This window comes from Musca autumnalis, unplaced genomic scaffold (genome assembly GCF_047663935.1).
Source record: "Musca autumnalis isolate F117 unplaced genomic scaffold, ASM4766393v1 scaffold_1, whole genome shotgun sequence".
NCBI classification, from domain to species: Eukaryota; Metazoa; Arthropoda; class Insecta; order Diptera; family Muscidae; genus Musca; species Musca autumnalis.
In genome coordinates, this window is record NW_027411644.1 from 79,992,649 (window position 1) to 80,005,347 (window position 12,699).

General features: G+C 34.6%; 1 protein-coding gene across 2 annotated transcripts; it reads right to left on the reverse strand.

The window, feature by feature from the left end:
- Positions 1 to 1,555: 1,555 nt before the first annotated feature.
- XNP (ATRX chromatin remodeler XNP) lies at positions 1,556 to 11,913 on the reverse strand. 2 transcript variants are annotated; one of them, XM_073982633.1, is made up of 5 exons: positions 11,448 to 11,913; positions 7,595 to 9,759; positions 7,138 to 7,502; positions 6,198 to 7,070; positions 1,556 to 4,319 (listed from the first exon to the last, which is right to left on the reverse strand). In XM_073982633.1, the coding sequence occupies exons 2-5, from the start codon at positions 9,679 to 9,681 to the stop codon at positions 3,199 to 3,201; spliced, it is 4,446 nt and encodes a 1,481-aa protein (XP_073838734.1). In that variant the 5' UTR covers positions 9,682 to 9,759; positions 11,448 to 11,913; the 3' UTR covers positions 1,556 to 3,198. The 2 variants fall into 2 exon arrangements, with proteins under 2 accessions (XP_073838734.1, XP_073838744.1); XM_073982643.1 differs by having other exon boundaries at positions 11,483 to 11,874.
- Between the last annotated feature and the right edge of the window lie 786 nt (positions 11,914 to 12,699).

Genomic DNA, 12,699 nt, shown 5'->3' on the forward strand with positions numbered 1-12,699 from the left:
CGATATTTTCAGTATTTGGATTACGGCATCCGTTGTCGAATACACTTTCGAGTGGAATCTTGCGAGTTTTTGCCCGCCACACATCTGCTGTCGAAATGATTATTTTTGTGGCACAAAACGAACTTTAATGAAACATTTTGCAATAAAATTAATCAAAATCACATACTAAATACTTTTTTCAATAAAATGAGTAAAAAATAGACAAAAACGGGATGTTTCTTAAAAATTAAAAATATATTTTCCAATGCCAGAATGCGATTTTTATATTTTCACATAGTGGAATTTATTTCAGATCACAATTACTTTTAATTTTTCACAATTTTCTATTATTTTATAAAATTTTCATGTTTTCATTTCATTTTACGAGAAACTTGCCGCACAACAACTTGTTTGTGTGTAATATTTTATGTTTACCATATGATTCACCGTTCGATAACCGTATGTATCGATAAATTTTTTAAATAATTTCGATCGAACAAGGGAATCCAAAAATTTCGATCGTTCGTAATTTGTCTTCGAACAAAAACTCACTCGATAACGGATTCGAGAATTAGGCCCCAGAACTTTAATTTTCGATTTAAGGCCCATAACAATATACGGACGTATACCCAGGGCGTGTGTGGTGAAAAAAGTAGAACATAGGTATTCTTATGAGAACTACCGAAATACGTCGAGCGTATACTTTTTGTAAGTTGAAAAAGTTTAACTTTGACAGAACGTTATTGTTTGTATGTGTGTGTGTGTGTGTTTTGTATTTTAAAAACAAAAGCCCAACAAAACATGAAATACAATTCATTGCAAGGGAAAATTATTTGTTTTACGAATGAAAACATTTAAGTAAGTTTCGGTCGCGGATTTTGTGTTTTAAATGTGATTTGGGACTCAACGTATTTGGGTAATACGGCCGCTCAGAGAGCGTTGCTTGGTAGGTTGGAGAAATATTTGTGTACGTCCCGTCGTTATTTAGGTTTAGCAGTAAAAGGTCTGAATTTATTGAAGCTAAGGTGGGAAAATTTATTTGTCACTTTGTTCCATGTGATTTACAAAATTTTGCATTTGTGTCATAAGTGTGGATATGGAACAATTCGACAAAAATTCTATTTTTAAAAGATTCTCTAAAACTATTTTATTCCAACTTTTGCCAAAGATGATCTTTATAAATCGTGTAAAAAATATGAATATTTTCTTCAGTCTGATCCAAACAGTTGCGACTCAAATATTAAAATGCGATTATCTCAAAACGGGAAAATGGCATATGGAACACTTAAGCATGACACCGACATATGCAGGCCTATGCTGCCGACCACACCAGAATTTTAGCATAAGCTGTAAATAACTAAAAGTTTTCCAAACAAAGACAATGAAATCTAACTACATATAATCTAAAAACATACATACCTGTGAGACGGACAAAGTTTTGTTGCAATATTGTGATGCCCAATTCTTCCAGTAGTAATTTGTCAATGGCTTGCCAATGTATAAACATTAATCCACACATTTCATAGTTTTTGTTTTATTACTAAATAATTCTGGGTTGTGTATCTTTTTGGGGTTATTTTTTCTTTGTTTATTGAATGTGTGTGATTTATTTTTATTATTTAAATTATTTTCACTTTTCCATTTTATTCAGTTTTTTAATTAATTTATTATATGTGTATTTTTCTGTTGTTATTGTGTGGATGATGATATCAGTATTATATTGTTGTTGTTGCATTTCATGGATATAACTTATTTTCATAGGAGGTGATGATGAACTAAATCAATTTTAAATAGATAGCTTCAGTATTGTTAATATTTTATTCGTCTTCATCCCTTTTATAAAGGACACATCGCTTTGCTATTTTGGATTTAGGTTGTTGTTCTTATTGTGTGTATAATATATAGTTTATAATTAGTTTTTTTTTACTTAAAACACGAGATTAAAATAATATTATTTTAAAGAGATTTTTCTCTTATCTGTTTTGTTTTTTTTTTTAATAATCAAGTATAAACAAAAAATATATATAAATATATTAGGTATACATTAAAGATATCACTACTGCTATAAGAAACAGAGATTAGCTTCTAAAAGTAAACAACTTAAACGTTCTTGTAATTTAATAATAATTAAAATTAGTTCGATTAGTTTATGAATACGTTGTGAATAGTGATAAGGTGATACGAAGGAAATGGGGAGAGAGAACGATTGACTGATGATATGTCAGAAGTGGTGTACGGATGCATAATTATAATGCATTTTCAAATGTAATACACGAATAGATTTTTTAAACATCAATCTTGAACATGAACAAATCTTAAGATGTATTGATTGATTGATTCGACGAATTTTCCAACTGAAATGTCCATTATAGGAAAAATTCATCAGTCATGTTGACCTTTTCCCATAGAAAAGCTCATCACTGATAATGGCCATAGGAAGTTCAATCAATGTGAAGAAATTGAAGTTAAATCTAAACGTGGACAATTGAGCGCCTAATAAACTGATTATTTTACAACGAACATGAATAATGTCTCTGAAAAGGGGGGATTTTACAATGAATATAACTATATACTGGAATACAGAGGTTAAACGAAGTGGTCCAATTTCACTACAATCGAATCGTTTTGGTAACATGTGTAAAATATTACGTTCATTTTTTCCATGTTAAAAATACCAAATATTTTCTCTATTGGATAATCTTTGTGTTTATTCAACGAAAATTCGATATTCTTTGTCAAAGCGACTCGGTTTATGTTGCTATTGTATTAAGTATGTACTTCATGTCTAATACCTTTCTATGGTTTCCCCTGCTAAAATGAGGGTTGTACAAATATCTTACACAAAACCTGAAAGGATTAACATAAAATACACATAAATGATTTGATTCAAAATATTTTGTTTTTCACAACTTTTAACCTCTTTCTCCTTGCTTAATATCCATATTTTATATTAAAAAATGTATATCGAAAAAATACTAATCACATTTTTATGGGAACATATTTTTGTTTGGAAGGAATAACGTTTTTGTTTTTCTTTTTTGTTTGCGTGGGGAAACAGGAAAATGTCATGAAACTGTTATGAAATGATATGAAAATAATGGTAATAATAAAAACTTAAAAGGAAATAAAAAAATTCTTAAAAAACATGAATATACTGTTCCCTAGTCTAAAAGTAGTTTTTCATTTTTTTTTTTCTCCGACCAAGAGACTAAGTTAAAATTAATCAATTTCATAAACTTCATTTGGATCAAAACCAGCAGCTGGCGCTGGGGCAGGGTTTCCCGGTACCGGGGCCATCATAGGAGGAGCAGGACCACCAGGCAGCGGCCCAGCCACACCATTTGCTGCTGGTGGAGCTGCCCCCGCTTGATAATAACCAGCTGCAGATGGATTTTGATTAACATACAACAATGGATTCATATACATACCACTTGGATGTACCAAAGTGGCATGTATTGCCAGCAAATCCTTATACATTGTAGGATCACCACTATTCATTTGACTATAGAGTAGATTCAAGTATGTTGGTACTACCTGTATTACTTGATTTTGTGTCATTTCTGGATGATCCTTGGCTATCTTCAAATTGAGTAATTGCAACAGTACATCAGAACGAAAGCCAAAGATTTTATTCGATGTAACACTACCCGAACTGTTACCAAATTGACCATAGGCGCTTCTATCGTATGACATGTATTGGGCCGTTTGTATGGTACGTGTCTTTTCAGCCTCATATTCGGACCATGCTGCCTTACGCTCTTCGGCACTTAGATTTTCACTCTCCTCATTCTCCAACAGGGAATCATGTTCATGATATTTGAACAGCAAACTCTCGTGTTGGGTCAAAAGTTCAGCAAATAAACGATCTTTAGGCAATATTGGTATCTCTCGTGGTGTACTTGGTTTCAATTCATAAGTGTAGAGTTCATGTAGATCCGATTGATTGTAATGTCGTGATATTTGCTGTTCATCAATAACACGTTTGGCAGTGGCTTGTTTTGCCACTTGACGTTCATACAGTTTCTGTTCCATTGTACCCATGGCAATTAAACGATAAATATAACATGGTTTATCTTGACCAAAACGATATACACGGAAAATACTTTGTGTATCATGTGAGGGATTCCAAGAAACATCAAAAATTACCACACGATTTGCTGATACTAAATTTATACCAAGACCGCCGGCTCGCGTTGAAATAAGAAAGAGACGCGATCGTAAATTGGTGCAATCATTGAATTTCTTACACATCGATTCACGATGTTCCACCGAACATGATCCATCCAAACGAAAGTAGTCTGAACCCGGTGTCCAAAAACCATGAAATTCTCCAACGTCGCCTGGAAATAAATATAAAATACACAAAAATACATTAAAATACTGATACAGAACTAGGACTACATAGACAATTTTTTTATATATCATGTGTTCTACAGTCGGGTTGTACCGGAACTACCTAGTCCCTCCACCAAAAAACGAGATTTTTTTATGTATAAACTCTGAAGATCAAAAATATGAAAAGTCGTGAAAACAAAAAAGAACAAGTTAAAAAGTATCAGTCGACATTGCCGACAGAGATATGCCCTCAGCCTGTGTGGATTGAAATACTTTTTTCCAAAGGGCGGTTTTTAAAACAATATGGATGGGATTAAAGCTGCAAAAATTTGCGGGGATATCGATAGATAGGGCTTTTTTAAACTGAGTTTCGACAATATTTAGAGTACCATTTTAGCGAATGTTTTCGAACTTTTGTGGGGGAGGTATCGAAAGGTCCACTCCTTCCACCTTCGAATTTCATCTAATATTCAAAGAAATATTACGATATTCAAAGTGTGGACGAACGAGCTCCCCAGTCACTACATATGGTGCCATAGGGGGTTTTTACAACTTTCGGGCTTTTTTCTCAAGAAGTATGGACTTGCCCTTGAAAAAACTTTTACTGTCGTAATTGAGGCAGCGAATGCAAATTGCTTCAACAAAAATCAAAGTGATCCGAGAGCAGGTCTTAAGTGAATTTATCCAAACATGTGTGTGGGAGGTACCTGACGGAGTGGACAAATATAGTCCATATTCGAACCTGACCTATACCTGGTACATTTTTGAACTTTTGTGGGCGAGGTACCTAGAGGAGTGGACCGATATGGCTTATCTTCGAACTTAAACTAAGTTTGCACAAAATATTACGAAGGCCACATTTTGGACCGAAACGGCAGATCCGTTCGAGAGTTATCTTACGCTCCAACCACTACACACGGTGTCATAGGCGTTTTTTGCACCTTTTAGGCTATTTTCTCAGTAAGTATGGACTTGCACCTGATGAATCTTGTACCGTCGTATGTGGGGCAGTGAATATAAGTTGCTACAACAAAAATCAAAGCGATTCGAGAGAAGGCCCTAAACTGAACTTTTCCGAAATTTTGTGTGGGACGTACCTGAAGGAGTGGACCGATTGAGTCCATATAGAAACCTTATCTTAGTCTGGTACACATTTTACGATGTGCAAAGTATGGACCAAATCGGTTACTCCATTCAAGAGTTATCGTGCGCACAAATTTTCCGAACATTTTTTTATTTTATTTATTTTTATTTATTATTTTTATTACAAATAAAATGATTCGAATTACAAATGGAATACTTCAAATTTCAAATAAAATAATTCGAATTAAAAATTGAATAATTCGAATTACAAATGGAATAAATTGAATTACAAATAGAATAATTCGAATTACAAATATAATAATTCGAATTACAAATATAATAATTCGAATTACAAATGTAATAATTCAAATTACAAATGGAATAATTCAAATAACAAATGGAATAATTTGAATTACAAGTGGAATAATTCGAATTACAAATGGGATTTTCCAATTGCAAATGAATTGTTACGAATTACAAATAGAATCTTCGAATTACAATTAAAATAATTACATTATTACATTACATCTGAAAAATGTATAATGAGTGCCAAGCAGACTGACAAAATATTCCCATACTTTGGTACTCCTCTTTAATATATTTAATATATTACTCCACTTAATATATTTCGATATGAAAGACATACTACAATACGATAGAAAAAAAGCTATCGAATGTAATATGGGAATAATCGATTTCTAGAAAAGAAGGGGACGAAAGACTCGTCTTTGGAAATAAAAAACTTCAATTTAAAATTCACAACTGCAAATTTGCAATGTTGTACGTATAAATACACTTACCTTCATATTCGTAACCTCTTGTTTTACTATCGATCAGCGACAGAAAATGTTCAATTGTATCCAAACTTTGTAAAGATTGTGAAAACACCAATACTTTGTCACCGATAGCTTCACACTGTTCCAATAGACGCATTAATATGACCAACTTGGGTGAATGATTTATATTATTCAACTCTTTGTCGGCAACAAAACGTTTCCACCATTCCGAAGGATCATCTTGTGGTGGCGGTGCAACTTCTTCTATATCACTGTCTTCATCAACACCCGCCTCTTTGGCAAGACGACGATTATTACGTGTTTTGGGAGTCTTGCCAGATGATGTTGCTGCTGCCGCTCCACCACTACCAAATGATTTGATAGAATTTTCATCAGAACTATCTGATGAAGAGCCGGCTTCTTCATCGTTATCATCATCACATATAAAATCATCTATAGAATCATTTTCATCGGCCAATACTCGTTTACGTATAACGGAATCACTATTGATACGCATATTCATTGGATGAGTCCAGATGCGACGCAACTCTTGAAAATCTTGAAACAATTTAGCTCCTTTTCCTTCGACATTTGAAGATAAATCTCGTTGATGTTCCATATAATGTTCGTAGAGTAGCTGTTGCAAAACCGAGAGTGTGGTATATACCACGTATTCATGTTTAGGTGGCAAATACGGCGCCAGCACCGAATAATCACGTCGTTGAATACAACCCTCCAGCAATTTGTGTAAGATATGAGAACGATGTTTCATCAGACGTATATCACGATCTGTTGAATCGGTATACTGTCCATTTGAAATGGGATTTACAAAACGATTAAGATATTCCTTGTATGTACCCAAAAGATTTGGTTTGATAAATTGGATCATGCAATAATCTGAAAGCATAGAAAGGTAAAAGAATTATTAACTGTTTTATAGAAACCAGTAAGAACATTCACTTACATTCTTTGAGATTATTTTGCAATGGAGTACCCGTCAATACTATACGCCTCTTTGTGCGCATACGTGTCACTGCCTTACTGATAGACGTCTTTTCGTTTTTCAATAAATGTCCCTCATCACAAACAACCATGTCTGGTCCGGGATCAACCAGTGATTGTAACACCTGTTCACGTTGTTTTTTGCGCAGACCTTTGGCTTTTTCATTCGACAATATGCGATACATATCATAGCCCATAATACAAACACCACCTTCTTCAAACCATTCATTCAGTTTAAAAATTCTTGTGGCTTTGTCTTTGTATTTGGACATGTCGTATATCTCAATATTACGTTTTTTGGTGAAACCAATCCATTGTTTAAATTCCCTACAAGAAATGAAACGGAAATTTTTGTGATTCATGTTGTTTGGCACACACACAATAATTATCTAAAAGTTCAGATCTAAATAATACCTTACCTAGCCCAATTATTGAGGGTACTGAGAGGTGAAATAATCAAAACCCTTTCAACATTGGTTTTAGACGAATTCGCCAAGAGCGTATGTGACAGCGTACAGATTTGCATGGTTTTACCCAAACCCATACAGTGAGCCAAAATGCAACCAGAACCTGGCTTTTCTTGAGCATCCTTCACCGTTTCAAAGCATGCGTCCCACATAAACTTAACACCAGCGACTTGATGGGGTTTCAACTTTTTAACCAATCCTTTATCGACTTCAAGAATAGCCTTTTTGCTTTCCTCATCAAAATCCAGCACAAGTTCTGTGACCTCTGCACTTTCAGGCTTTTCATAGATCTGATTGTAAAGCTTTTGACGTTCCTCTATACGCCGACGACGCTCCTCTTCCTCCTTAGCAGCTTCTTTTGTGCTGAGATTTAGATCATCGCTCTTCATAATTTTACGGATATCTTTACGTTTAGGATTTTTCTTTTTGTCGTCTTCGTCATCGTCCGAATCATCGCTGGAATTACGCTGTAAGCGACGTTTTTTCTTCTTATCTTTAGGTTTAACTTCAAAGTCTGAATCTGAGGCATTTGAGTCATCTTCGTTTTTGTTCTTTTGGAAAACTCTGCGTTTTCGTGTTGGTATAATTTCGCTATCACTACTTTTTTGGCTATCCTTGTCATCATCATCGTCATCTAGATCATGACCATCATAGTCATGATCAGCTAAACGTTCATCGATATTTCCAGATCTTTTGTAACTTACATCAGAGTCTTCGTCTGAGATGATGTTTCTTCGGCGGGCAGATGATGTTGAGGGTTTTTCAGAACGAGACCGACCGCCATTCATTTTACGCTTAGATTTATTTTTATTTAGATCTTTAAAATCGGATAGCTTACAACGTCTAAGACGTACCACACAACGTCTCACCGCTGAGGGAGGTGGTGGGGGAGCGTTGGACTTTTCTTTTTTGTGTGCCTTGTTGTTGCGTACAGATTTCTTCTTCAGGGGTTCGTCGTCTTCTTCTGTGTCGGTATTTTTGTTTTTCTCTACGGCTTTTCTTTTGGTATCGACTCCAGATGATAAGTCCGAAGAACGTTTTCTTTTGTTTTTCTTTATTTCTTCGCTATCGGCTTCAGATTCTGAAGAGCTATCTTTGTATCTTGAATTCTTTTTATCAGCTTTTTTAGTGGCCTTATCTGGAATCGGTTTCGCCTTGTCTTTGGAAGAACCTTTCTTATTCGCTTTTATTACCTCTTCTTTCTCTGAAGATTTTTCTTCTTCTTCCTCCGATTCTGAAGATGAAGATTTCTTAGACTTTTTATTCGATTTGTTGTTTCTGTTATTTATTGTGCGACTTTGTAGCTCTTTTTCTGTGTCTAAATTTTCTCCGTCTGAATCTGATGTATTTTTATTATTTTTTGAAGCCTCTGATTTTTTTAATTTTTTATTCTTTTCCGATTCTGTAGATGATGAAATTACTAACTCAGCATCATCATCGTCATCAGAAGAATCTGATAGTTCTATAAATGATATGGGTTTAGATCTTCTTTGTGGCAAACGTCTACTTGTTTCCTTGGTTAAATTGTTTGTCTTATCTTTATTTTTCTTAGTTTTGTTTACCGCAACGGCTGCAGCAGCTGTGGGCTCTGGCTTTACTTCAACTGTTGTGGGTTTGGGTGGCCTTTCAAGCAATTTTTCTAGAGGTACAATGCGTAATTTAAATCCTGTTGTATTGTTGGATGCAATACGAAATTGTGTGTTTTCATTAGAATCTGTTGCTGTTTTGGAATCTGTTTTTGTTTCAGTCAACGACGACGACTTTATGTCATTTGTGCTGTTATTATCCTTGTTTGTAGTTGAGGTACTGGAGGTGGATGATTTATTTGTATTTGAATTTGTACTGGTATGGCTATCATTGGTGTTCTCATCCTCCAATACCTCGCCTTTTCCTAAATCCTTCCGCACCTTTAATATCGGAATGACTTGTGGCGTTTTCTCCTCCGTTGCGATAGAATTTTCTTTATCGTTTACAGCTTTGTCAGGGTCATTTTGTTCACTTGGACAAATAGGTTCTGTGTCCGGTTTGCCTTTGCCCATTTAAATTACTGTCGTATGGAAATATCCAGATTTGATAAATTAAAAAATAAAAAACAGTCAAAGTTGAAATAATAGCAACTGTAAACGGGAGAAAAAGGGGGTTGGAAAGAAAAAAAGAGAGTATTGTTAGTTACAATTTTCGGTGAAGATATAAGAGCAAATTATGTGTAGATTAGTATAGATTTATAAGTACAATTGAAGGTGTTGTTGAAGACCTATGGACGTCACATACGAATTTAAAAAAGTTCGAAAATAAGACCATTAATATAAGATAAGTTGAATTTTTTTACACATTCAAGATGCTTGAAAGCCGATCAATAAAAATAGAAATACTACTGGTCATAACTGATTGATGTGGAACGACAATCAGACAAAAAAACGCCATAGATTGAAAAAAGCTAATCAAGAAGATTTTGGAAAGAAACGTATTTAAAATTTTCAATATGTGAAAAAGGAATATTTTCCGACTCCATAGCATAATACAGATAAAACAAGAAATCCCGTGATTTAAATAAGGATGTTTCATGTAAGAGAACTGGGAAAACCTGTCGCCAATCAAATTTACAACTTTAAAAATTATTTTCTCAGTAAAAATTTGTGTTTGCAGGACGAACGAGTCTAAGATTCTACAGATAAGAGCTCTAGGAAATCATTTTCTTTAGCGGCACCTAAAGTAGCTAAATTGTAAATTTCTCTGTAATTAACCGGCCTTCGCCCGGGATTTAAGACTCTCCTATGGACAGGTGCTGGTCTCGGCTAAGCGAACAAAATTTCCTTAAAAGGCGGATAGGTATCAGTAATAGAAAAATATACATCGTTGGAATCGGGATAGGTGAAACTTTCAACGTGTGGCTTTAGACTAAAGGAAAGATAAGCTGAGATCTATAGCAAAGTCAAAAATCAAAGTGATAATTAATGTAAAAGTGAAGCTTAAATTAGCATAAAGAGCACTATCAGGTAGCCGTAGTCGAGGCGTCTATGCACTAAGGCAAAGCCGGAAAGTAGGGATCATAATCGTGGTATAAAATTTAACAAAGATCAAATAAATAAATCATTGAATTTCAGAGCTATTCTTTGGGAAGCTTTTATGGAACAAGACGAGTTTAGGGCCCGGTCCCGGATCTTGATATATATACTACATATAGCCCTTGTGGCCCTGAGCACTTGCACAAGCCGGCCTTCGGCTGAGAAAGTCTTAAATCCCCGGCCAAAGGCCGGCTAGTTGGAGAAAATTTTCTAATTTAAAATAAACTTTTGTTCCCGTTCCCTAGATTTGCCCCTGTCCATAGGAGAAAGTCCTAAATCCCTAAAGAAAATTATAATTTAAAAGACAATTTGGAACTGTAATGGCTTTTATCGCAAAAAGTACTTCCCAGAGATGGTATATATTTTTGTGTTCAGGACAACGAGACCTACCTGTGATAAAAATTTCAAAAAAAAAAATCGCGTGTGCGCGTGTAGTCCCGTATATCATTATACTCAGGGCCACAAGGACTATCTGTGGTATATATGTATATCATCATGATCCGGGACCGGTCCCTAAACTCAACTTATGCCGCTTTTATTTGTGCAGTTATAATTGCTTTTTATTGTAGTGTTATACCTCTATCCTGATCAAATCCGCTCTACACTAAAACCATCAGCATCTGTAAGCAATTACATGGCTAGAGCAAACTTAAGCATGCTTAAACAATACCATTCTGTACAATAGTAAGCTGATACTACAACAACAACACCGTAATGATACAAAATCAAACTATTCTCACCTTGTTGGAAAAAAAGAAAGCTTCCTCTCCCTTACTTCAAATTACATAGGCAGACTTTTTGCTTTTTATTCTATATCGCCTCGTTTTAATGCAGTCCTGCTTCGTGTTGTTAAAAAGACCGCAGCGTCTGCAATCTTCTTCAAGGGTTTTTACATGAAGATACCCAATTATCTTTAATTTAATAGTACAGAACAAGTTTGCAATTTTTTTGCTTTGTATTGTTTTCTTGAGTTATTTTTTGATGTCGTCCACTACGTTGTATTAACTTCTTGTTTTGTCAAAAACCTGCACTGTACAATGTTGCTAATTGTATTTTGATTGTTGTTGCGGCGAACTTTACTACTTGCGAAATTTTGTTTATAAAATTAATAGCAAATGTTTGTTCGATGAAAAATAATCGCAAGAACGCCGCAAATGAAAATGAAACGCAGGTATAGATAGTTATTAAGATGCGTTTAATGAGCACAGAGTTGTATACAAATGTCAAAAATACAGTGCACAGATGTTGGGATGTGTTTAGTTGCCATAAGGGTATATAATCATGTTTATATTGGGATACTTTGGCAGTTAAATCGTTGGATATAAACCATGATGAAATTATAAGGTGGCGTAAAACGGCCAGCTGATTGGTTTCAATCTGTCAAATATTTTGTTATTGTGAATAAATTGTATGAAAACGTAAACAAACATTTTGACATATTGAAGAATTTTCGGCCAAAATAGAGTTGTTGTTGTGCTACTTACGTGACCTGTTAAATAGATCTTGATATAAACCCATACCTTCAAGAATCTTGGGGCTGGATTCTTCTTCTATGAAAATTTAAAATGAAACATATTTTCTTTATATTTTTTTTTCATTTGACAATTATCTCCTTTATAATAGTTTTCGTTTCACATTTCTGTTTGACCGACTTGCGTATTGTCAGTTGCTTTGTATTCGTGCATGAAACTAGGGGTTCTTAAATTGCAATTTCAAAAAATTATTCTAGTATGGACCTCGATTTAAGAACCCTTGTTTCATGCACGAATGCAAAGCAAATGACAATACGGAAGTCAGCCTTTCTTTTCTGTTCCTTTGCTTTAAAAATGGTAAAAGTGAAAGTTGTGAACTGCTATCACTTTGCGGATAAGAAGAAGGAAGACTTTGGCACGTAACTTGGCGTTCACACCTGAAAATTTTGCGTAAACAATAGCAAAGATCCAAACCTTCTTCACTTACGCTGCGTTTACACACGACAGGACAGTTGAGTTC